Source organism: Microcaecilia unicolor, chromosome 2 (assembly GCF_901765095.1).
Source record: "Microcaecilia unicolor chromosome 2, aMicUni1.1, whole genome shotgun sequence".
Lineage (NCBI taxonomy): Eukaryota > Metazoa > Chordata > Amphibia > Gymnophiona > Siphonopidae > Microcaecilia > Microcaecilia unicolor.
The window spans coordinates 585660665-585688381 of NC_044032.1; the positions used below are offsets into that span (position 1 = coordinate 585660665).

Below are 27717 nucleotides of genomic sequence, written 5' to 3' on the forward strand. Positions count from 1 at the left end.
AATTTAATTTATTGCAATTATCACCTTTGGTGATTGGTGGAGAAATTAATATCCTAAAACTTATAAATACAGCGCTTGCTCTTAAATTACAAACAGTAGCGAGTTGCTCTCGAGCTATTTTCCCCAAAATAAATCATTTCTTCCAACATATTAATTGCTGGAGAAGTGGGTAGAATTTCTTGTAACACATAGATTATAAAATACATTACAGTATATACTTTATATACTAAGTCAAGGTCATGCATAAGTTGAGGGCAGTTTTGCAACTAAAATAAAAATGCTGTGACCTGTGACCCTAGTATAAGTTGAGGCTCCCCTCCAGTCCTTCCTCCCCCACCTAGGCCAGCAGCTCTCTTTCTCTCCCTTTCACCTCCAGAACTCAAAACTGCTCCCTCCGTCAGTATCAGCGTTTCAACTGCCACCCCACTCGCTATGTACCTTCCAAAGTATCATCTTTAGAGCCACAACAGTGTAGCAATCCTCCTAGGTTGCCTGCTTCCTGCTTCGGAGCACTCTGGTCTGTCCTGCCCCCTCTGACTCAACTTCCCGTTTGGTAGAACGAATCAGTAGTGTTCCCGCAGTTTGCGATATACAAAGGGGTACCTAATCTTTTGTCTCTAATGCAGCAGCTAGCCCCCACAAAAGTTCAAATCCCTCCTCTGCAAGTAATCACATAGCATTCCTTTGCTCTTTTCTTCCCAACCAACAACTCCTCAAGCAAACCTCCCCTGTCTCCCAAGAGATACTCACCCCACCTCCAAGTAATACCCTCTCCTCCAAACAGAGACCCCCTTACAGGAAACGCCTCCATGCCAAACACTACTCGTCGGTCCATAAAATTCTATCTTCCATTAAAATGCTCAAAGAAACCCCTCCCATCCAGTTTATTTGCATGCAATTAAGTTCATTAATATACTGCAATATGTTGGATCAATTTCTGTGGTATCACTAACACTGTAATAGGCATTACCAATATGATGTGCTAAGCACTTAATTTGGTGTTTAATGCATGTTAGCACAGCACAGAAATAGATGTTTCTGAATTAGAGATATAGATGTGTGTGTGTGTGTGTATGTATACAATAGGAGAAACTCCAGACTAGATCAACTTATCCCAAGAAAATGGAACCAACTAGCAAACCTCACTGTGAAAGTCAGGTACCAAGTTCTCACTGTTCACAGTGTTCAGCATTGCTGTATCATTTTGAGTTTTTGATTGTGCCTTTGTTCATTTTTGCAAATACAATCTACTGTTTGTTGTATTTTCCATGCCTTTTAAATAAAAAAAACATATTTCAAATAAAAATAGAACACGTTCCCCAAATACCTTTTGTACTATCTAGCCTTGCAACAACTTTTTGTTCCGATACATTCCAGATGATAACCAAGTTATCTGCACTAGCACTTGTAAATAGATCAGGATTGTGTGGACACCAGGATATAGCTGTGATTGTCTTCTTATGTTCAGACATAATTGCTTGAAGTTTGAATTCATTATAGCGGTGATCCAGCTAAAAATAAAAAAAAGTAATTTGAAAAACAGTTTATTGTACTTTCAAATACAGTCTACAAAATGCTGAATAAGATGTGGTCTTACTGGATGAAGCTTTACAGTATACTCTTAAAAATGTACCAGCAAACTCAAATAAATATTAAGGAACCTGTTTACTAAGCTGTGCTGTAGGCGTGCCGCTAGTATTTTTAACACGCACTAACACTAGAGACACCTATATATTCCTATGTGTGTCTCTAGCATTAGTGTGTGCTAAAAACACTAGTGCACTTTAGTAAACAGAGCCCTAAAAATGCTGATGTAGAAATACAAAGGTTTGGCCTGCTAAGTTTGGGAGTTAACTGGGCAATTCTTCATTACTGAATTCCCTCCCCCAACTACACCACAATGACTGGCTAAATTTTGTTTGGGCAAATTGTAGACTGCAAAAAAAATTACTGATATTAAAAAAAAAACACCATGCTGGGGGACAGGTTTCAATTTATCCACTGAGTAGCAACATTCAGCACTGGATGGAGAAAGTAAGCTGGGTATATCTGAGTGGTGGTTAACTACCTGCCCTACAGTTACCCAGAATACTCTTGTCTAACTTCACTGCAGTACAGGACAACTATTCAGAAAAAGTTAGCCACACAAAAATGTCTGGATAGCTTTTCCCACTCAAAGGGCAAGTCTATAAACTAGGTGCTAACATTTCATTTTCAAAACAAAAAAACGTCCAAAAAATGAAAGTGGCAGGTGACAACCTGATTTTAGACGTTTTGCTCCACAGTTTATCCAAATTTCAAGGAGGCGTGATGGGGTCATGTTTTGGGCTGGGCACATGGGTGGCCCCAAAAGATATGTTTTTCTGCAGTAATAGAAGAAAATGAAAATGTCTAGGGCCAAAATTAAGACATTCCTGACCAGACCTGTTTCAATTACAATTAAGTGGCCAAAAGGTGCCCTAAGTGACCAAATGGCTACTGGAAGGATTAAGACACAACCCCCCTTACTCTCCCCCAGTGGTCACTGACCCCTTCCCAACCCCCTAAGATTTTACAGTGATAGTACATACCAGGTTCTATGGCAGCTTCACATATGATAGCAATTCCTATTAGAGTAGCAAGCAAGTCCCTGGACTAGCCTAGCGGTCAGTGCAGTGGACTGTAGAGAAAGTGACCCAGTCTCGTATCCCACTCTAACTGGTACACTTGTAGTGGAACATGAGAGCTCTCCAAAACCCACTAAATATCTATTGTACCTACATATAGGTGACGCAAGCTTGAGAGCTACTGTAGTAGTATACAGTGAGGTACAGTAGTTATTTTTTCTGCTCTTGGAGGGCTCACCATAACAATATAAGAAGGTTATGGAAAGATATGTACCTGGGACCTTTTATATGAAGTCCACTGCAATGCCTCCTAGGCTGCCCCACTACTCTTTTGGGATGTCTGTGTGGCCTGTCTACTAAGAATGATGGCCCCTAGACATCCCTAAGGGCATTTTTCCTTTGGACATTTTATTTTCCAAAATGGTCCCAAAAGAAACACACCAAGCAAAAACATCTAGGAAAAAGGCGATTTTCTAGCCAAAAAGATAGACATTACACTGGCAAAATGTACTAAGGCTTGTTGTAGATTGCGAGCCACAAAGCAACACTCAATTGGTAAGGAAGTCGAACTATGGAATCAACTCCCACTGTTTCGCTGTGATTTGAAAACCTGGCTTTTAGGAAATATCTGACTGGAAATGCTTGACGTTTGTACTACTTTTTCTTGCTTCTATGAATAATGCAGTGTTTTATTGTAATTGGAAATGGGGGTCTTTTTAAGGAAATATCTGTTTGGAGATGTTTGATTGTACAATGTAGTATCAATGCATCTTTCTTTCAACATTGTAATCCACTCTGAACGGAATATAAATGTGCTAAAATTAGATGATTTTCAGGTTGCAAAACCATTCACCACTCAATTTTTGGACGTTTCTAGCAAAACGTTGACATTTTATCAAAAATGCCCTTCCACAGAATTAAGAAGTCCGAACATGGCCACGTTTCAAAACAAATCTCTTCATCAGGGTAACCCTGCATGAATTTTCTTTCAAATATACAGATAAAAAATGACAAATAAAACAAACCTATAAAAACAAAGTTCAGTAAAAAGTGCTCAGAAATTAAGAAGACAGAGGTTGATATTCAAAGATTTTGTCTGGCCAAATAAAGTCCTGTATTTAATAAGCTGTGTTAGTCCTATAAATTCAACACCACCTCAATAGGTGATAACCAAGTGGTCCTTTTACTAAGGTTAGCGCACCCTTATGCGCATCTTTCCCGTGCGCTAAGGCCATTTTTATTGGCTTTTTTCTATTTTTTGTATTAATGGCCATGCGCTGATGTTGCCATTAGTGCGTGGCCATTTTGTAAAATTACTGTGTGTATACTTATCGCCACCCATTTTGTAGGTGGTAAGAGCTCACACAGTATTTTTAAGCTAATCATTTAGGACTAGATTCAGTAAATGGCACCAAAAAAAAAAAAAAAAGCAAGCACCAATTGTTCTGTAAACTGTAATTCAAGTTAGGCACCGTTTATATAATAACACATAGTGCCAGGATTCACACCCAAATTTGAGTGCAAGGATTTACACTAACTGAAGGTACAAATCCTCGCAAATAAATTAGGCCTGGATTCCCAAAATTCTATAATAGTGCACACATCTATAGTGAACGCCCCTGATCCGTTCATGCCTTTTCCACTTCGCACTAAAAGATTTACGCGCACATTTTTATAGAATTGGGCATAAAAAGATGCGGACATAAACATAGTAACATAGTAGATGACGGCAGAAAAAGACCTGCACGGTCCATCCAGTCTGCCCACGATAAACTCATATGGGTATACCTTACCTTGATTTTACCTGTCTTTTTCAGGGCACAGACCGTATAAGTCTGTCCAGCAGTATTTCCCGCCTCCCAACCACCAGTCCCGCCTCCCATCACCGGCTCTGGCACAGACCCCGTATAAGTCTGCCCTTCCCTATCCTAGCCTCTCAACCACCAACCCCTCTTCCCCCCGTCACCCAAGCTGTTGCCAATTAGTACCAATAATTGTTAGTATCCAATTATTGGTGTTAATCGGTTTGTTACTCAATTACATTGCATGCGTAAATTAGGCATAGGCAACTTTTAAGCGACACAAAGAACCTGGGGATTAGCGCACAGTAATGTACTTGAACAAAGTGGTTAGTGCAGGACCACTCACTCTCTGCTCTGACATACCCCTCAAAAAAAAAGAAAAAAGAAAAATATTTTAGTGCACGGGTAGCAAGTGCACGTTCGGCAGTTACTACAGGATGCCCGAGCGTGTCCCATGGTCAGTGGCATAGCTATGTGGGGCGCCAGGGGAGCGGCTGCTCCCCAAACGGAGTTCTGCCAGCGCCTATCATGTTGCATAGAAAATGTGCGCTGGCACAAGTCCGCTCTCGCACCACTTTCGCTCCCCCCGCGCCGTCATCCTGGCTCTGCTTCTGCCCATGGTACACCATTTTGGCTTTGGAGGTAGCAAAGATACTTACCTGTAGCAGGTATTCTCCAAGGACAGCAGGCCACTTACTCTCACAGGTGGATGATGTCATCCACAGTGCAGAAATGTTGCATAGCGTACTATAGGTTTAAGGCAGCACTCCTACTGCGCGTGCGTGGGTGCCTTCTCAACCAACTCATGAGTGCGGGATCTGCATAACATAGCTATAGAGAACATCTTCAAGGGGATGTGGGAGGGTATGTGAGAATAAGTGGCCTGCTGTCCTTAGAGAATACCTGCTACTCGTAAGAATCTTCGCTTTCCTCCGAGGACAAGGTCAGTTAATTCTCACGTGTAGGAATCCCTAGCTACCAGGCTCACCAAAAACATATTAGGACAATGGGAACTTGCAATGGTGAGTTCAAAAAGTCAATTAATCTGAAACTATATACATACTGATGGTTGCGAAAGTGAAGTCTGGAACAGAATAAAATGGGCCTAGGAGGGTGGAGTTGGATTCTAGACCTCAAATAAATTCTACAGAACCGTCTGTCCAAATGGACTATCATGTCAGGTATCTTGCTCAAGCCAATAATGGAATGTGAATGGTGTGGACTGAAGACCACATTGCAGCCTTGCAAATAGAGGCTGGGCTATGACACCACCATGGCTCTGACGTGAGCCATGAAATGACCCTCAAGGGTCAGCCCAGCTTGGGCATAAGTAAAAGATATGCAATATGCCAGCCAAATGGAAATTGTGAGTTTTCCAACTGCGACCCACATTCTGATGAGATAAAAAAAACATAAAAAGCTGGGTGAACCATCTCTAGGGCCTAGTCCACTCCATGTAAAAGGCCAATGCTAGCTTGCTGTCCAAATGTGTAATTTGCTTTTGCCAGGATGGGCATGAGGTTTGGGAAAAAATGTTGGAAGGATGATAGATGGATTCCGATGGAACTTTGACACCACCTTAGGCAGGAACTTAGGGTGTGTACGGAGGACTACTCTTGTTATGATGCCATTTTGTGTAATACAGATCCACTACTAAGGCCTAAAGCTCACTGACCCCAAAAGCTAAAAGTAACTGCCACCAAAAACAAGACCTTCAGGTCAAGTACTTCAGTAGGCAGGAACTGAGTGGCTTAAAAGGAGCTTTAATCAAGCCTGGATATGGACAACATTGAGGTCCCATGATAAAGGTGGAGGTTTGACAGGGGGCTTTGTCAAAAGCAAACCTCTCATGCAGCGAACAACTAGAGGCTATCCGAGATGGACTTACCTTCTACACAGTGATGGTAAGCACTAATTGCACTGAGGTGAACCCTTACAGAGTTGGCCTTGAGACCAGACTCAGAGAGGTGCTGAAGGTATTCAAGCGGGGTCTGTGTTGGGCCTCAAACCTCCTCCATTTGAAAGAATAACACCTCTTAGTGGAATCTTTCTTGGAAGTAAGTCAAACTTCCATGCGTGTTCCAGACACCTCTGGAAGATACAAGGAAGCAAATTCTAACATCCACTAGACTCCCAGAGGCTTGAGACCACTGGGAAGCTATAGTCCAGGAGGCGGTTATCATGTGAAGATGAGCCAACGGAGTGACATGCACAATGGAGGCCACATGGCCTAGCAACCTCAATGTCTGCCGAGCCATGACCTGCTGGCTGGCATGAAGCTAACGACAAGAGCAACTACAGGGTCTGCTCTCAGCACAGGGAGAAAAACTCGTGCCTGTCATGTATCTAGCAGGGCTCCAATGAACTCCAATTGTTGAACCAGGAGCAGATGGGACTTGGGGTAGTTTAAAATAAATTCTAGAAGCTCTAGCACCCGAACAGTTCCCGAGCACCTTCCTTCAATGTGCTCTTCACCAGCTAATCGCCCACATAGAGAAACATACGGACTTCCAGTCTGCATAGCGACGCTGCAACTCCTGCTAGACATTTTATGAAAACCCTGGGAGCTGAAGCAAGGCCAAATGACAGGACATAGTACTGAAAGTGATGTCTTCCCACCCAAAATCTGAAATACCTCCTGTGGCATGGAAGTATTGAGATATGCATATAGGTTTCCTTTAAGTCCAGAGAGCATAGCCAATCTCATTCCTGAATCACTAGGAAAAAGGTGCCCGGGAAACCATCCTGAACTTTTCTTTGACCAGAATGGGACGTATCCCCCTTGTTTTCTCTGGCACAAGGAAGTACCTGGAATAGAATCCTTTTCCTTCTTCCCCTGGTGGAATGGGTTCAATCGCATGTACTTCCTTCTGAAGAGAGCTGAAGAAAGATGCTCTTGGCAGAAAATTTGGTGATCTCCGTCACCAATGTAGGGTGTAACTAAGATGGACTATTTGAAGAACCCTCCGGTTGGAGTTTAAAAGGGGCCACCTTTCATGGAAAAAAAACTCAGCCTCCTTCCCACTGTATGATCATCCGGGACAGTTACTTTGACTGCGGCTATGCTCTTCTGGAGCCAGTCAAAGACTTGTCCCTTGTTTTGACTGGGGGAGCTGGTTGGGCTTTAGACGTACACTGTTGATGAGAACGAGCTTGCTGGGGCTGATCATGAGTGGGGGAAGGAGGAGTGTACCTACTCCTCCAAGAGTGACAGAGACCTCTCTTCAACTTGCCCAAAAACCTCCTAGATGAGGAGGATGCAGAAGGCATTCACCAGGAGAGAGAGAGTGTTGATGGCATCAGTGTATTTCTTGATGAGGTCTGTGACTTCCCCCACCTTCCCTCCAAAAAGGTTACCTCCAGGGCAGGCAGCACCCGCCAACTGCTGCTATACTGCTGGGTCCAAGTCAGACACAGCCATGACAGTCTGCAAATCGCTATATTTTGAGCAGAGTTCCTGGATGCCACATCAAAAGTATCAAATGCGCCCATGGCCAGGAACCTGCGACAAGCCTTCTGCTGCTTGGCCAGCTGGCGAAAAGTTTTGGCCTGCTGCAATGGGACAGAATCTGCCAAATCAGTCATACTGTGCAGTAGATTCCACAAGTAAAGGTTCATGTATAGCTGGTATGACTGGATATAGGATATGAGCATTGAGACCTGATACATCTTACACCCAAATGAGTCCAGAGTTTGAGCTTCTCTGCCTGGGAATGCCAAAGAAAAGTCTCTGGAACTTCTGGTCTGAGCACGGATGCCACCACCATAGAACGATGAGGCAACTGTGGCTTAAAGCTAGATGAAATCTGAATCCGATACATGGTGTCAATCTTTCTGGGGAGGACGGAGACAGACAGAGGGGACTCCCAATTCTTCACCTGAACATTACATAAGATCTTGTGAAGCTGGACAATGGCCTCTCCAGGTGGAGAGTTGTAGTCCAGGACCTCGAACATCTGAGCCCTGGGCTCATCCTCCAACTAAATTAGGATAGCAGACATCATCTCCTTCACAAAAGCAGGGAAGAAGAGACTCTCTGGTGGATACTTTTGTCTCTCCTCAGGCAGGGAGGGGTCTGATGGAATATCATAGGACTACTTCTCCGAGAAGTACCTTGGATCATCACCAGACTCCCATGGACCGTTCATATCAAATCAGCAAAAAGCGGGAGGGCTGAGACCGTGCCCATCTTGGGTAGGAAGAACAATGTCCCTGCCTGCAATGACGTCAAGATGCAGGATCCACTCTTGACTCTGGCGAAGCTTCCTCCACCGTCAAAGGAGCACCCGCATGGGCAGCTGTTGATGCCAATACTTCACACGACACCGGTGTCTGTGACCTCACCACAGGCTGAAGGCTCTACAAGGCAGATGGTTGAGGCATGGCTAGAAAAGCACCCCTGATGTCAATACACTCTGCTGTAAAAGCCCGCCTAAGTATTCCTGAAGCATGTCCTGGATCCGCTCATCGAGGGTCGACATTAGAAAAGGCTGGGGCGTTGTATCAGAGACAATCTGCTGAACCATCTGTATCAACTCGAGCACCTGGCCCCAGCTACATGGAGACCTCCATGCAAGAACCGCCTCGATGGAAGGGAAACACTCTTCACGGTGCCAACACTTCTCTGGTACTAGATCTCTTGGTGCCCTGGTGCTCCCAGGACCACGAGTCGAGAGGGATTGATGCTTGTGCTTGTTGGCCTTCACCCGGTGCTGATGAGGACGATGTTGAATCCTCCCTGGTGTCCAGTCCGATGCTGACCGGTCCCGGGGGTCCTGAACAGTGGTCAGCGTCAAGGCAGGTGGAGACCTACTCAATGCACGTTCATTCCCAGTGAAAGACAAAGGTCTAGTAGCAATGGGAATCGATGCACCTGATGCCGGTGCAAGCACAAACATTGACGATTCAGACTGGGCTCCAAACACGTTCCCTTTTTGAGCCTCTCTGGACTTCTGTGTTCTTTTTTGCATAAAAGAATACAGTTAGAGTTATGGTCTGGCCACAAATACTGGATACACCAGAGATAGGTGTCAGCCCCAGAGATGGTATGATCACCAAGCATAGTGCTTGAAGCCACTGGGAACCTTCTATGACATGGAAGGAAAAACAGCCATGGCTATATCAAACAACTCTATGGTGATGGAAAAGGGGGCTCTATCACCAAAAGGGTAAGGGACAACACCAGTCTGATGGTCAGGCCTAAGAGGGCCTTGCAAGCTCAAAAAAATTAAAGGAAACTTTAAAAAAAAAAAGAGGGCAAAAATAATACACTAAAATTATAAGAGAAATAAGAAAAAGTAAATACCAAAGGGAGAAAGGGACCATGAGGAAAAACCAGCGAGGGAAGGCACCAAAATTCAAGAAGAACGCATCTTCCCCTCACCGGAGATGATAAAATGGCTACTGGTTCCGCGCTTACATGTCGGGTGGGAAGGCACCAGCGCTGCCTCAAGCTCTTAAAGCTATAGTACTCTAGGCGCTATAGAAATGGTAAGTAGTAGTAGGCAGCATTTCCACACCTGGTGCCATGGATGACATCACCCATATGTGAGATTTAACTGGCCTGCTGGTTCTCAGAGAAAAATCTATTACACAGGTGCTAATATTTACGTGTCAATTATACATGTACATTAACATGTGCTTATGTGTGCACCTAAGCGCTATTCTGTACATTGAACATAATGACGTTGGCATATCATTCATTATAATCACACTACATAGAATCCACAATCTGTGGCTGCCATATATTCTACACTCATTGTGTTTATTTTTTTTATCACTGCACTTACCCTTCTACATTTAAACAGCACCCTCTATTCCACTTCTCTGTCAGTACACACAACTTTTTCCAATTGGCTGTGTCATACACCCCGGTTAATCAATTGTTTATTTACTTACTTACTTACTTTTAGTATTACAATTCACCTCTCTTTAGCGTATGTCTAAACCAAAACATCATAATTCAGTATATCTTTTTCACCACACCACAGTTATACTGCAGCACTCCATTATGTAAATGATCTATATAAATAAATCCCACCTTGAACGTTCTGAAGCTCCCTCCAACTGTGGCAGTGAAGTCCTGAACTGCTGTAGTCCTCCTGGCTATTCGGACTACTCACCACCGCCCTCAGCCACGCCCCATCTGCGACCTACGCCACGCCCCAACTGGACATAAAAAGCACCATGAACGTTCTGAACCACACTCTGAGGCTTCAAAAGTTCGTATGTTCGAAGCTCTGTAACCACTTTTAAGCACAGTACATCTGTGCGCCGCCATGATCTGAACGAGCGTCACAGCTGCAACACCCACGGATGAGCGTCACACCAATAGGAATACAACAAGGGAGGAGCGTCTGAGGCGAAGGCGTCAATCGCCGTTGCCACGCAACGGAATGCAATCACGCGCCATGCACCTATCAAACAACTCAAACAAAAGAAGGGGCGGACCTACGGCTCGCACAGCACGAGACCTGCCGCCCAGCTGAGGAGAATACCGCTGCCCTGACAGTGCTATCCTGCAGAACCTGCCGCTCCGAACTGCCATCCGAACCCGCACCAACAAACAAAAAAAGTGAACAGACAGCCTCCAGCAGCCTTCGGGATACACACTAACCAAAAAAAAAAAAAACAAGTGAAGAAACAGCCTCCAGCAGCCTTCGGGACACACACTAACCCAAAAAAAAAAAAAAACGTGAAGAAACAGCCTCCAGCAGCCTTCGGGACACACACTAACCCAAAAAAAAAAAAAAAACCCCCGTGAAGAAACAGCCTCCAGCAGCTTCGGGACACACACTAACCCAAAAAAAAAAACCCCCGTGAAGAAACAGCCTCCAGCAGCCTTCGGGACACACACTAACCCAAAAAAAAAAAAAAAAAACGTGAAGAAACAGCCTCCAGCAGCCTTCGGGACACACACTAACCCAAAAAAAAAAACCCCCCGTGAAAGAAAACAGCCTCCAGCAGCCTTCGGGACACACACTAACCCCCCAAAAAAAAAAAACCCCCGTGAAGAAACAGCCTCCAGCAGCCTTCGGGACACACACTAACCCAAAAAAAAAAAACCCCCGTGAAGAAACAGCCTCCAGCAGCCTTCGGGACACACACTAACCCAAAAAAAAAAAACCCCCGTGAAGAAACAGCCTCCAGCAGCCTTCGGGACACACACTAACCCAAAAAAAAAAAAACCCCCGTGAAGAAACAGGCCTCCAGCAGCCTTCGGGACACACACTAACCCAAAAAAAAAAAAAAACGTGAAGAAACAGCCTCCAGCAGCCTTCGGGACACACACTAACCCAAAAAAAAAAAAACCCCCGTGAAGAAACAGCCTCCAGCAGCCTTCGGGACACACACTAACCCCCAAAAAAAAAAACCCCCGTGAAGAAACAGCCTCCAGCAGCCTGCGGGACACACACTAACCCAAAAAAAAAAAACCCCCGTGAAGAACAGCCTCAGCAGCCTTCGGGACACACACTAACCCAAAAAAAAAACCCCCGTGAAGAAACAGCCTCCAGCAGCCTTCGGGACACACACTAACCCAAAAAAAAAAACCCCCGTGAAGAAACAGCCTCCAGCAGCCTTCGGGACACACACTAACCCAAAAAAAAAAACCCCCGTGAAGAAACAGCCTCCAGCAGCCTTCGGGACACACACTAACCCAAAAAAAAAAACCCCCGTGAAGAAAACAGCCACCAGCAGCCTTCGGGACACACACTAACCCAAAAAAAAAAAAAAAACCTGAAGAAACAGCCTCCAGCAGCCTTCGGGACACACACTAACCCAAAAAAAAAAAACCCCCGTGAAGAAACAGCCTCCAGCAGCCTTCGGGACACACACTAACCCAAAAAAAAAAAAAAAACGTGAAGAAACAGCCTCCAGCAGCCTTCGGGACACACACTAACAAAACAAAAAAAAAAAAAAGGTGAATAAACAGCCTCCAGCCGCCTCAACAGGGGACTTCACAAAACTGAAAGCAAGAAGATAAACCAACTGCAGTCTTCTCTGGACGAGGTTCACAGCCGCCCTGAACCGCCCTGATACTGCAGCAGTAACAACAGGGCAAGCTGGATGAGGTTCACAGACACCGATCCTGCAGACAGCAGTGCAACGTGTAAACCAATAGGTACAATTAAGGGGCCAGAAACTTTAAGGGAGGGGGCATGGAACTTGAAGGGGAGACAGACAAACACATGGAGAGGGGGTGAGAGAACAGAATGGGAAGGAAGGGGAGAGGAAAAATTATGCAGATGGAGGCATAAAGAGAGCACAATCCCTGGATAAAAGAAATAATTCAAAACAGAAACACAGGGGGGGGGGGCACCCTTACATTGCCACTCACAGGAGGGAAGGGGGGAAAACTAACAGAAAGGGGGCGACCTGCACTTCACACAGAAGGAGGGGGCCCGTGCACACATACACACAGTCTTTCACTCTCTGTGTCACTGTGACAACACACTCTCTCGAACACACACACCACACACACTCTGTCTCACTGTCACACCCACATTCTCACACAGGCATACACTGTTTCAATGCCCACCCCTGTGGTCCTGCAACAGCTTAAAGGAAGGATATGGAGACACACACTCACGCTCTCTCTCACACACAACCATGTCTACAAATCTCTGTTTCTCACTGTCACACACACCATGTCTCACATACATCTCCACACACACATACACATCACTCTGTCTCAGTCCCGCCCCTCTGGTCACAGAACTTCAGACACAAAGGGTGCGGGTACATGCACTTTCGAAGGAATGAGGGAGTCATGAACACACACAGACACATACTCTGGCACACTGTAGCACAGTGTCACACACAGACACAATCTCTGTCTCACATACACTCTTTCACTCTCTGGGTCTGACTGTGACACACACTCTTTCAAACACACACACAATTGCTGGATTAAAAAAAGGAAAAGGAACTGAAAAAACCAAACACGGGGGGGGGGGGGGGGGGGAAACGACTCTGCACCTCGGACAGAAGAAAGGGGTCACGCACACACACACACAGTCTCACACACACTCAGACTCACTGCTCGCTGCTATGGTCCCAGAACTTAAAACACAAAGGGTGGGGGTACCTGCACTTCTGACAGTATTAGGGGGTCATGCACACACATACACACATACTATGGCACACTGTACCTCAGTGTCACACACAGACTCTCTCTCTCTCACACACAAACTCACACTTTCCACTCTCTGTGTGTCACTGTGACACACACTCAAACACACACACACAATCAGTCTCTCTGTCACACCCACACTCTCACAAACATATACACTTTGCTTCACTGCCCACCCCCCGTAACTCCTGCAAGGGCTTGCTGGAAGGAGAAGAATATGGAGACATTATAATACTTTCTAACAACTCTGTAGTTACCAAAACAAACAAACAAAAAAAAACCATTGCTAGCGCCCGTTTCCTTTCAAATAGAAACGGGCCTTTTTTACTAGTGTCAATATTGTACTCAGGTTATAACAGTTATTAGCAGCGCCCAGTTTTGATTCTGTATTACATTTATTTTTACGGCAGTGATAGTGCATCATTACTCTATTATATCATTTCAAGATGCCTTCTATGTTATTTTCAGAGTTAATTTTAGGTTTATTTTACGTAGTTATTTTTATGTTTTTACCTAGATTTCACAGAAAGTCAAACAGCCTGGACTAAGACTTTATTCTTTTGTTAAGCTTTTTTGTCATAAGAGGTATATTACGCTTCATTTATAATACATGAATATGCTTTATTTTAACTTTATATGTTCTCTATTCAAATATGTCATTTCTTCGTCCATACAGCAAAATGTATTGTCTCGCAATATATGTACATCTAGCTGGTTTGTAATTTTAACACTTAATTTATTATTTTATTTTTGTACTCCATTTGTAGTAATGTTTTTACAGTGTCTTTTTTTTTTCCAGACTGCTACTTTCTGTAGATTTTATTCAAGTGTCATTTAACATTATTTGATGTGCTATTTGATTGTTGATTTATTTATGGTTGTTTTGTTTATTTTATGTAGATTAACCTGACTCCTGAGACAGGCCTTTGTGCCAAAACATGGCCGTGTTGGGTCACCTTTCTGCTATTTACATTGAAGACTTCTTGATATCCTCCTTGAATCTGCTTCACTTTTTTGTTTGCTACTCATGTTTACGTGGGGTTTTTTCCTCCCTTTTTTTTTTTGCATACCCTTTTAACTTATGTGTATTTGCAAAGGGAGTATACACTTCAGTGGAACTCGCACTTATGTGCATAACTTACAGAATACTGTAAGTTAGACGGGCATCTTCAGAAGGGTTATAGCCAGAAGTTGATTTTGTGGGGGGCCCTGGGATGGAATGAGGAGGGCAAAGCATTTCTTCTCAATCGCCACCGCTGCTGCCATCGTTGCCACCACCTACCCCCCCCCCCCCCCCCCCCCCCCCCACACACACACACAGATCATACCTTTGCTGGCAGGGATGCTAAAGATCCACCAGCTGAAGTTTTGTCACCAGAGCCCTGCCTGTTTGAACTGAGCATGAGTGAAAATTCCAGCACCAGTGGCTACAGCACACAACTGACTTCCTGCTGCTCAGGCAGCACAATCAGGGTTCTAGTGATGAAGCTCTGCCATAATCGGCAGCCATAATTTTGGAGAGGGCCCAAGCTCAAAGTGGGGAAGGGAGCCTAGGCCCCTGAGGCCCCCACTGATCTGCAGACTTAGGTGCAAACACACCAGGTCTGTGGCTGGTAATAAATGCTCATACCTAAATGTGAAGAACGTATGTAGCCACTCCTTCATAGAATAGTCTCCTGGAGTACTGTTAGGATTGATCTCATATTGGGTCCTAAAATGCTCTTTCCATACCCATTTTCTGCAAGTATAAGACTAGATGTACACGGGAGTGGGTACCTAGATTTATATGTACACTTCTCCTGAAAGTGAAACTCAAGCAGAACTTACAACCGGCACAGAGCCTAACATCTCAGTACCATTTGAAAACTGACCTAAAGATGTTCTCTCCCACAAACCTCACCTAAATGAGCTTCCTAGAAGCAGGAGAAGTAACCACCTACACTGAGTCAGTCAGTATGCCTTCAGGCCTGCTGAAGGTGGCTAACTCGGCCCACACAATCACTTCTGCTGTTTGTGCAACCACCACTGCCAGGCCAGGGACTGACCATCCTAACTGCAGAACAGAAAACAAGAATAGATTCCAGCATGCTACTTGGCATTACAGATACCTACATACAGTTTATTGGGCTAAAGAATATGTTGCAAACAGGCTGAAGCTTGTAAGCTAAATTCAGAAAACACAACAAAAGGAAACCGTCCTCCTTTGTTAACAAATATTAATCTTACCTGGTAGACATAAATAGCAAGGGTAGCACAGTATGCAAATCTGTCACCACTAGCAGCACAGACATCTTTGTTCCATGGTTGACATCCAGCAGCCAGAAGACCTACTTGCTTGACCTGTGACATCTTAGCCTAGAACAAGCAACATAAAATTAAAAGAGAAAAGATGCATCTCTAACCTGGGTTAACATGTTCTATAACTAAGGCTTATAGAAGTAACCTCACTTCAAATTTTGTAAACCAAGGGAAAGCACCCAGAGCAAAGTGCACATCAACAATAACAGATGAAAGTGAATAAAAAAATCTACGTAACAAACCAAAATTCAAAAAATTCTTAAGAAGGTTTTCAACTACGTTATTGTTTGCATATTTACTACATTGTGTAGCTAGTTAATCTGAATACACCGATATATTTTAAAAAAGAGGAAATTAAAAATAAATTTCATATTTAGCTGATTTTGTCTGAGGTCAAAATATCTGGTATTTTTCAACTGTACACCATTATTACCTTTATAGAATAGTGATCAATACCAACAAACATTTTGCCATTTTGACGTCATATCGAAAATGCCCCTCCACATTTCATCTACCATTTAGACATCCAGTTTCCCAGTCTGTTAAGGTCCTCCTGTAATTCCTTACAGTTGGCTTGCTTTTTATGTTTTATCAGTTCGAGTAATTTTGTGTCATCAACAAACCTGCCAACTTCTATGCTCTCATTTCCAAGTTAATAGTATGTTAAGCACTGGTCCTAGCAAAGATTCCTGGGGAATTCCCACTATTTATTGCTCTTCATCTGGAAAACTATCTAATCTTGCTCCTTATATTTTAACCATTGTTCAGTCTAGAACAGCACACACTGCCTCTTATCCCATGGCTTTTAAAATCTGATCAGGATTCTCTCAAATATCTTCTGAAAATGCAGGTATAATATGGCACGCATTTATTTACATCCTGAAATAATTCTACTAGATTAGAAAGACATGACTTCCCTTTATTAAATGTGCCTCGACTGTTCCCCATTTGTGCATATCTATCCATATGTTACCCAGCACTTACATCAGGTTCACAGGTCTATAGTTAACCAGATCACCCCTGAAATCCCCTGATCTGTGGCTGACTGTATATCTATGTGGTGTTGGGAACCAGTGAACAGGCTGTGCAGACCATCCCATACGAGGCTCATAGGAAATATAGGAGGGCCAGAAAGAGGAACTCCTACAACAGTCTATATAAACCCAGGACCCAGTTTCTAGATCTCAGAGATGAACAGTGTCTCGCCATGTTTTGCTTTGATAAGGCTGTCATATACCACCTCTGCAAGAAGTTAGAGCCTATCCTCTGCTTCACTGCACACAGAAAGCAACCCATATTAGTACACCTTAAGGTTATCACAGCTCTAGCAATTGTTTTGCCATTGGCAGCTTCCAGACTGTACTGTCTGTCACTGCCATCCTCAGCCAATCTGTAACCTCACAATGCATTATGTAGTTCCTCCTGGCCTTTTATCACTCACAGGGATCTGACTGTATGGCTTTCCCTCACACTGTGCAGCACAAGCAACAAACAATAATGTACTTCCACAAAATGGCACATTTCCCATCTGTTCTGGTCTCACACATGTGCCCATCAAGCGCCTCATGAGGGAGGCCACCTACCACAACAGAAAGGCCTTTCACTTCCTCAACATGCAGGTGGTTTGCAACGTCCTGGGTAAAGTGGTGTGGTAGTCGTGTTAGTCCACTTTTAAATGTGATAAATAGAAATAAATCAAAACAGAGAAAAGAAAATAAGGTGACAATTTTTTTTTAATTGGACAAACTTCATACATCTTTTGATTAGCTTTTGAAGTAGCACCTGAAAAAGAGTTACCTTCGAAAGCTAATCAAAAGATGTATGAAGTTTGTCCAATTAAAAAAAAAATTGTCACCTTATTTTCTTTTCTCTGTTTTGATTTATTTCTATTTATCACATTTAAAAGTGGACTAACACGACTACCACACCACTTTACCCAGGACGTTGCAAACCACCTGCATGTTGAGGGAGTGAAAGGCCTTTCTGTTGTGGTAGGTGGCCTCCCAGAGGTGTATAAGTTAGTCCAAAAAAAAAAAAAAGTATCATCTTTTTTCTTTTCTATGTTTTGACTTATTTGTATATATTACCAACGTCCTGGGTGAACTCATGGATGTGTTCCCCAGATTCCATGGATCCTATCATAATGCCCACATCATTTCATAAGCACATAAGTATTGCCATACTGGGACAGACCAAAGGTCCATCAAGCCCAGCATCCTGTTTCCAACAGGGCCCAATCCAGGTCACAAATACCTTCTGCAAGATCCCCAAAAGTAAACATTTTATACTGCTTATCCCAGAAATAGTGGATTTTCCCCAAGTCCAATTTAATAATGGTCTATGGACTTTCCTTAGGAAGCCATCCAAACTTTTTTAAACTCTGCTAAGCTAACCACTTTAACCACATTCTCCAGCAACGAATTCCAGAGTTTAATACACGTCAAGTGAAGAAAGATTTTCTCTGATTCATTTTAAATTTACTACTTTGTAGCTTCATCACATGCCCCTAGTCCTAGTATTTTTGGAAAGCATAACAGATGCTTCACATCTACCCCGTTCAACTCCATTCATTATTTTATAGAACCTCTATCATCTCTCCCCTCAGCCTCAACTCTGAGAAGGGTTGAGGAATGGCCAGATTACCAGTGGGTGGTTCCCGTGTAAGCTCTGCACACACAACCAAAACCACTATCAGGCTCATTTTTCAAAGCACTTAGCCTCCCAAAGTTCCATAGAAACCTATGGAACTTAGCCTCCCAAAGTGCTTGAAAATATGCCTCTATATCTGCTGAAACATCACTATGGAGCCTATTCAGCACACAATCTGTCTCTCAGTAAGACTGCTGCCTTGTCCTATCACCTCCCACACAGGTGACAGGTGCTACTCTAAAAGGAAGTAGTTCATAACCCAATTGTAGCACCTCACACTGATGCAAAGAAGCATTACAACAGAGCTCACCGGTAAACCAGGGCCATTACTGAGAGAACTTTGGCCAGAAGAAGAGCTGCTTCTGGTGCCTGGATCAATCTGGGGAAACAACTACTGTACAGCCTAGCCAAGGACCGTCATACATTTATGACTTGCTGAATGCTCCACAACATAGTCTAATATGCAGACAAACCTTCCAAGGAGGACAGAGATGCAAGGAACAGGGACATAGGGGAGGATGATAAACACTCACACAGAAGAAAGCAAGTTATCCCCACCAGGATGGCCAAACTGCAAGAAACAAACTCTAAGGGAACTTCCAGTGGAGGTATATTCAGTATTTCAGATAATGGTGGTATTCATCTTCACTCTGATATCCCAAATTGCAATATAATGCTGTGCAATCTCTCCCATCAATCCCATATGTTCGTATTCGCCCTACCTTTTCCCTCTCCTTCCCATATCCTCCACCCCTTACAATTCTACCACCCCCCACACACCCCGGCTGCTATGAGGTTCAAAAGTATTACTGCTCTCACAAGCGCTTAGTGACAATTCAGCCAGCAGCCCTGTATGTCATGCAGCTCCATGGAAGTCAGAGAACACCGGAAAACCCTGTACTGCACAGGAGAGCACTGACAGCTGGCGTGATGGTGAAGGGGTCTCACACATTTAAATCGATTTTAATATTTTTTAAATTCCCAATGTTTAAATTACCCCGTTTTCTTTCCATTATACAGAGAAATAGCACTGATTTAATAAGAGAACGTATACATACTTTCCCTTACTATACTGTCGCTTATATGTGAAACCAGTGCAAAAGCATAATGAGCCTGATATTCAGGCCCGATATTCAGACTACTATACTACGTATCATTTCTATAGCGCTACTAGATGTACGCTAACTCCTGCGGTCGGCACTGAGCACAGATATTCAATGCCAGGTCACTTCCAGTGGTTAGCACTGAATATACGATTTTTGGCTGGTTCTAACGTAACCAGCCAAGCCAAATATTCAGCACTGGCCAGTTAAGTTTGAACCAGCCAAAAACAGGCCTGGTATTCACGTGGTCAAATATGGCTGCCAAATTTAGCCAATGATGTGCTGAAAATTGACAGATATCTATTATATTGAGGGATATAACCAGCTATCTGCTAGCCGCTAACCACGAATAGCCAATTAAGGTGCATTTAACCAGCCAGGTCCAGATCTTGGCCAGTTAAATGCTTTTTGAATATCTATAACAGGTCATCTAAATTAGATGGCAATTGCTGTATAAGTTAGAGAATGCTAGCACTTATACGCATGACTGTTATAGTTAAGCACTTAAGTGCTAACCATATAGTCAGTGATATTCTATAACTTATACACACAACTGTCTTAGCGTGTAAATGCAAAGGGTTGGAGCATGGAAGTGTCCGACATTTATGCACATAACTTTACAGAAAGCAGTAAGTTACACACTAAAGGGTATGAATTCTATAAATAGTGCCTAAAAAAGGCACTGAAAAGAAAACGCTTAAGCGTTATTCTATAAGCTGTGCCTAAAGTTAGGTGCAGTTTATAGAATAGTGCTTAAGCGCAGGGGATCATATGTAATTAAACTTATGCACGTAATGCCCTTATTCTATAATTGTGCGCATAACTGGAATCCATGCCCAAGATCCGCCCTGAAACTACTACTAGGCTCATGACCCCTCCCATTTCCATGCCCCCTTTTCCAGGATGTGTGTAAAATTTAGGCGCAGAGCATAACACAATTTCCACACATACATGTTAATTGTTAAAAAGCGAGGATACTTACCTGTAGCAGGTATTCTCTGAGGACAGCAGGCCTTATATTCTCACAAGAGGGTGACGCCAACCCGCACTGCCAATCCAAAACTTACGACTAGCATAAGTAGAGCTTTGTGGAGCACAAGACACGGTTCACCACAATGAGTGCCTTCCTGCCTGCCCGAGAGCGTGGTCTCCTCAGTTATATACTACAGTAAAAAAGTAAAAAAAAGAAAGGAGACCGCTCCGAGAGGAGGTAGGAGGGATTGTGAGAATATAAGACCTGCTGTCCTCAGAGAATACCTGCTACAGGTAAGTATCTCACTTTCTCCGAGGACAAGCAGGCCTATTTATTCTTGCATCCAGGCTCACCGAAAAACAACAAACTGGTGAACTGGATATGCACTGGCAAGGACATAACTCCGAAGAACCTTTAACTATATACAAACTGAATGAGAGTGCAGCCTAGAACCTGATAAAATGGGCCTAGGGGGTAGAGTTGGATTCTAGAAAACAAACAGATTCCGCAACACTGTCTGCCCAACCGACTGTCGCGTCAGGTATCCTGTTCCCAGCAGTAATGAGATGTGAATGTGTCACAGCCTTGCAAATTTCTTCAATGGAGGCTGACCACAATTGGGCTACCAAGCAACCATGGCTGTGTTTCGGTCCAAATTGCTTCATCAGGAGTCAGATACCTTATAATACTGATAGACTATCACGCCGATTGAAGACTCGCATCACAGGCTCACATACCGCACAACGGGTCTACCAAAAGACGCAATCTGGAGCGAAACACTGACCGTGTTGGGTTCAGTTACATATTTGGCGGTTCATGTTTCAGCATTGTGTCTTATCCTTTCATGGATTTATTTAGCACATTGGTGCTCTACGGTATACAAGACTTCTTTTTGGAACTCTGTGTAATTTTTGGATGACTACTCAATTGAAGATTGTGATGTGTGACTATTTCTGATGTAATCACAGCAGCATGTATCAAAGAAGACTTCCTGGTAAAAGAATTACTGGAGGACCGATGAGAAGTACATTTCATGATAAAGACTGAACTGGATAATGTTCTTGTATTAAAGTAGGGTTGCAGTCAGTATTTGTTATGGTACGAGTATATATATAGCAGATTTTCTGTTATGTTTACAGCATTACTATAAGCAGGAGTTTTTGAAGCATATAATAAAGTGTTTGAATATTATATAGTTGTCATGATATATTGATCTAATGAATATTCATGAGATACAGCTGCATACAATGTAGGCAGTACATGCAAACATATCTCTTGTGTATTTATTCCCTCTTCTTAGTACTTTAACCGTTTTCAATATGTAACAAAACTTTATTTATTCAATGTTTCTTTTACAAATTACACAATCTTAAAACCCTCCTTATCCTCTACCCCTTACAATTCTACCACCCCGCACTCACCCCAGCTGCTATGAGGTTCAGAAGTATAACTTATTGAAGAAATTTTCTCACAGGGGTAGAAAGGTGTAAGAATTGTGTATTTATTAGGATATCCCGAAAACCTAGCTGGTTTACAGCTTTCCAGAACCATAGTATGACACTCCTGCATATTATGCAATTGGTGCTATGTGATATATTTTGCTACTAGTATTTTCTTGCTAAATTGCTTGATGCTCACTAAAAATCTGTATGCAACAACAATTCACAGATTCTTTAGAACACCGTGCTCTTCCATTAAGTTTCAAATGCACATTTGTGAAACACAGCAATTGTTCTGTAATTATAAAGGAGATGCCTGCTCAATCCCTTCTAAATAAGGTAACGTCTTATAGGAAATTATAGGAAAAGAATATAAAGGAGCCTGCTCTCCATTGTCTTATAGGAAAATAAGCTGAAGCTCACTGAAAAGGTGACGATTGTATGTTGCATCAACACATTCCTTGCCTTCGTCTCCTGCTTAACTTCCTGTCAGGTTACAGGTTTTATTTGAACATGCTTGGAGAATGAGACTGAAAGGTGAATTCAGCTGAGACTCAGACTCAACAAAATGGCAGCAAATTTGATTTATCTCATAAATGTACGTTTAACACATCAATGATGAGTGCTGATCCTTTAGTAATCATATGCCGTATTCTACCTTTTCTATAAGCATACTGTGTCTGTATTACAAGCACTATTCATGAACTGGGTTAGTTATTCTGTACCACTTGCGCATCTGTACTGAAAGACCTGAAACGATCCAAAAATGAACAAGATGCCAGTGCAGCTAATATTAAACTATCTAGTTTCCAGGGAGACAGGGGAAGCCACATATGCATTTTCCCTGTAGTAACAACATTGTACTATATAGTGGCCTCTCTGGCTACTAAATATAAACATCAATGTTATCCTGTACGTATATTCTTTGAAGTACTCTCTCACATACCAAACATGTACAATGTCATCCAAAATATAAACAGAGAAGGCACACTGACACATAACATATCCCTACCTTAGCATAGATATCATTTTTTGTGAACCACTGTTAAGAATCTCCATGTTCACATTCCAAATCCTTGCTGATTCACAAAGAGCAGGTTCCTGGTCAGGATGCAGAGCAACCCCACTTCAATTGACAGATGAAGAACCTCAAACCCTGACTGTCCAGAGAATAATGCAGACTTCCTAAAAGATGCAGGAGGAAAGCCTGGGCATTGTATAACACCGCATGAGCACACTCGCGTACACAGAATGGCAGAGTCAGTAACCTGGCAACGGCGGCTCTTTAATAGCTGTCAGTTCAATTTGCTTTCCCCTAATCTGTAGGTCCTTTCTTTCTTTTTTTTAATGCTCTCTATTTGTCCTAACTTTATATCAGTGTAACATATAGTAATCTTTATTGCAAGCAAAATGTCACATGATTAGCACTGTAATCAGTAAAAAGCAGTAAGCACTGTGCTTCAGCTTCCAGTTTATTCATTCAGATGCTGCATTTGCTCGCTTTCTTCTACGAAAGTCAGAAACATTAACCCTAGATAATTACTGCGTTCCACAGTAGGCAAAAGTCACACTTAAAATGCCTGTGATTGTTAGATTTGAATCGTGACTCCAAAGGTTGCTAAAATATAGCTAATGAAGGGGATGACAATTTTCAACAATTAGTGCTATATGCAACAAATGGCTGCATGATGCTCCATTACAATTCTTTCATTAATCACCGTTTTAGATTTGCTTTGGGGAAGCAGACTAAACAAAAACGGGCCTTTACTGAAAAAAGGTTAAGCAGTGAGGGGTAGATTCAATACATGGAATCTAAAGACAGGCGCCAAATGATCCACGCTAGCTAGAATTCTGTAAAGGGCACTCTGCGTGGAATGGCCTTTATAGAATACTAGTAAAACATGCCGCTTCTGAGACAATGAAACGGGCGCCAGCAAGGTTTTCTCTCGGAGTGTGTATGTTTGAGAGATTGTGTGTGAGAGTGACTGTGTGTGTGTGTGAGAGAGAGAGAGAGAGAGAGCGAATGTACGAGTGTGTGTGTGTGACAGAGAGAGAGTGAGACTGCTGAGTGCGAGTGTGTCTCCTGTCACCTGCCCCCCCTCCAGCCACCCAGCAATTCTCCTCTCGTCCCCTGCCCCCCCTGTAGCCACCACAGCGATTCTCCTCTCCCCTGCCCCCCCCCAGCACCCAGTGAGTCTCCTCTGTCCCCTGCCCCCCCTCCAGCTACCCAGCGATTCTCCTCTCTTCCCTGCACCCCCATCCAGCCACCCAGCGATTCTCCTCTCTCCCCTGCCCCCCCTCGAGCCACCCACCGATGCTCTTCTCATCACCTGCCCCCTCCAGCCACCCAGCGATGCTCTTCTCTCCCCTGCCCCTCCTCCAGGCACCCAGCATTTCTCCTCTTTCCCCTGCCCCCCCCCCCCGCTACCAGCGATTCTCCTATCTCCCCTGCCCCCCCTCCAGCCACCCAGCGATGCTATCTCCCCTGCCCACCCCTGCAGCCACCCAGCAATTCTCCTGTCTCCCCTGCACCCCCTCCAGGCACCCAGCGATTGTTCTCTCTCCCCTGCTCCCCCTCCAGCCACCCAGAGATTATCCTCGCTCCCCTGCCCCCCCTCCCGCCCCCCATCGATGCTCCTCGCTCCCCTCTTTACCTCCATCAAAACGGCCTCGTCTTTGAAAGCCCTGCCCGTCTGTAGCCTTCCCTTCGACTTTGTTCCCTCAGAGTCCCGCCTGCTGACGTCATTTCCTCTTTCCGCGAGGGCAGGACTCTGAGGGAACGAACTTGATGGGAAGGCTATAGACGTTGAAGTTGTGCCTCGTGCTGCTATCCTGTGGTTGGTCAGTGCTGTTTGTGATGAACCCGGAAGTACGTGACGTCAGTTCAGGAGATGGATACAGCATTACAGACAGCACGAACCCTTCAAACCTTCACTGCCACGGAGTCAGCTTCAGAACGTTGGAGGTGCTTTTTATTATATAGGACTAGCTTAGTGCACATTAAGGAGGAGATTTCTGTATACAGTGGTGGAAATAAGTATTTGATCCCTTGCTGATTTTGTAAGTTTGCCCACTGACAAAGACATGAGCAGCCCATAATTGAAGGGTAGGTTATTGGTAACAGTGAGAGATAGCACATCACAAATTAAATCCGGAAATCACATTGTGAAAGTATATGAATTATTTGCATTCTGCAGAGGGAAATAAGTATTTGATCCCCCACCAACCAGTAAGAGATCTGGCCCCTACAGACAGGTAGATGCTCCAAATCAACCTGTTACCTGCATGACAGACAGCTGTCGGCAATGGTCACCTGTATGAAAGACACCTGTCCACAGACTCAGTGAATCAGTCAGACTCTAACCTCTACAAAATGGCCAAGAGCAAGGAGCTGTCTAAGGATGTCAGGGACAAGATCATACACCTGCACAAGGCTGGAATGGGCTACAAAACCATCAGTAAGACGCTGGGCGAGAAGGAGACAACTGTTGGTGCCATAGTATAGAAAATGGAAGAAGTACAAAATGACTGTCAATCGACAAAGATCTGGGGCTCCACGCAAAATCTCACCTCGTGGGGTATCCTTGATCATGAGGAAGGTTAGAAATCAGCCTACAACTACAAGGGGGGAACTTGTCAATGATCTCAAGGCAGCTGGGACCACTGTCACCACGGAAAACCATTGGTAACACATTACGACATACGAATTGCAATCCTGCAGTGCCCGCAAGGTCCCCCTGCTCCGGAAGGCACATGTGACGGCCCGTCTGAAGTTTGCCAGTGAACACCTGGATGATGCCGAGAGTGATTGGGAGAAGGTGCTGTGGTCAGATGAGACAAAAATTGAGCTCTTTGGCATGAACTCAACTCGCCGTGTTTGGAGGAAGAGAAATGCTGCCTATGACCCAAAGAACACCGTCCCCACTGTCAAGCATGGAGGTGGAAATGTTATGTTTTGGGGGTGTTTCTCTGCTAAGGGCACAGGACTACTTCACCGCATCAATGGGAGAATGTATGGGGCCATGTACCGTACAATTCTGAGTGACAACCTCCTTCCCTCCGCCAGGGCCTTAAAAATGGGTCGTGGCGGGTCTTCCAGCACGACAATGACCCAAAACATACAGCACAGGCAACAAAGGAGTGGCTCAGGAAGAAGCACATTAGGGTCATGGAGTGGCCTAGCCAGTCACCAGACCTTAATCCCATTGAAACTTATGGAGGGAGCTGAAGCTGCGAGTTGCCAAGCGACAGCCCAGAACTCTTAATGATTTAGAGATGATCTGCAAAGAGGAGTGGACCAAAATTCCTCCTGACATGTGTGCAAACCTCATCATCAACTACAGAAGACGTCTGACCGCTGTGCTTGCCAACAAGGGTTTTGCCACCAAGTATTAGGTCTTGTTTGCCAGAGGGATTAAATACTTATTTCCCTCTGCAGAATGCAAATAAATTCATATACTTTCCACAATGTGATTTTCCGGATTTAATGTGTGATGTGCTATCTCTCACTGTTACCAATAACCTACCCTTCAATTATGGGCTGCTCATGTCTTTGTCAGTGGGCAAACTTACAAAATCAGCAAGGGATCAAATACTTATTTCCACCACTGTATGGCGCCTAAAAAAAAAAGGAATCAGCACTGAAATCAGTGCCAACTAAGCGTATTCTATAATCGGCGCCTAGATTTAGGCACCAATTATAGAATACGCTTAGTTGATATTTCAACGCCTAAATCTGCGCACATCCATTTACACCAACTAAAACATGGCGTAAATTCTGACACTTAGATTTAGGCAAAGGGGGCCATATTCTATAACTATGCGCCTAAATTTCAGAACACTCACAAAATGCCCATTTCCACACCCATAACCATGCCCCTTCTTGCCTGCGTGCGTTAGAAGTTCGGCACACTTCATTACAGAATACGCTTAGCGAGTTGTGCTCCTAAATTCTAATCAGTGCCAATTACTGCTCATTATTGCTTGTTAAGTGCTGATATCAGTGCTCATTAGCTTAAGCCTGTTAAATTATGCACATTGTTATAGAATCTGCGCCAATATCAGCGTCAATCTTTAGGTGCACTATATAGAACCCTGGGGTTTGCGCCTAACTTTGGGCACAAGCATTTACGCCTGCCATAGGCTGGTGTAACATAGCATAACAATAACATTTATATTCCACTACATACCTTACTGTTCAATGCGGATCACAATAAAGAGACTGGTCATTTCCAGAAATACATAAACAGGACCTATTGCATAAAGCAGATCTATTGCACTTTATAAATCAGGTATGATTCAATACAAATTTCTTAAGTATTTTTTATCTGTTTCCGAAACTGACTATAAATTAATCATGGAAGATAATATGCTTTGAATAGATTTGTCTAAACAAGCTGCCTGATAGGAAAAGAGAGTATCTAAAAGTTTAGTCCTTTTTTTTAAATATTGTGTTGATAGATAAGTAAATAAAATTAATGATCTAGTGATCCTAGATTTCCTGTAACAAAATGATGCACAAGATATGAAGGGGCAAGACAGTATAAAATCTTGTAACAAATATGCTTGGTGGTGTGGAGATAGGAACAAATTCTAAATACAAATGCTTCCAATCAATACAAAACTACAATAGTAATGGGGGAAAAGCCTCAAAGAGCTCCCAGATCAAATATCCATCTGTCGGAGCTAGAACAGACCAACTAGTCTTCTCTTCA

The 27717-nt window shown here is 43.6% G+C and overlaps 1 protein-coding gene across 1 annotated transcript in view; it reads right to left on the reverse strand.

The window, feature by feature from the left end:
* The window catches only part of WDR17 (WD repeat domain 17), a 272532-nt gene that overhangs the window by 218780 nt on the left and 26035 nt on the right, over positions 1 to 27717 (reverse strand). Inside the window, exons 2-3 of the mRNA XM_030191530.1 lie at positions 15768 to 15896; positions 1328 to 1511 (exon numbers count right to left, since the gene is read on the reverse strand). Of these exons, the coding sequence (XP_030047390.1) occupies positions 1328 to 1511; positions 15768 to 15896 (313 nt within the window). The remainder of the gene's footprint in view (positions 1 to 1327; positions 1512 to 15767; positions 15897 to 27717) is intronic.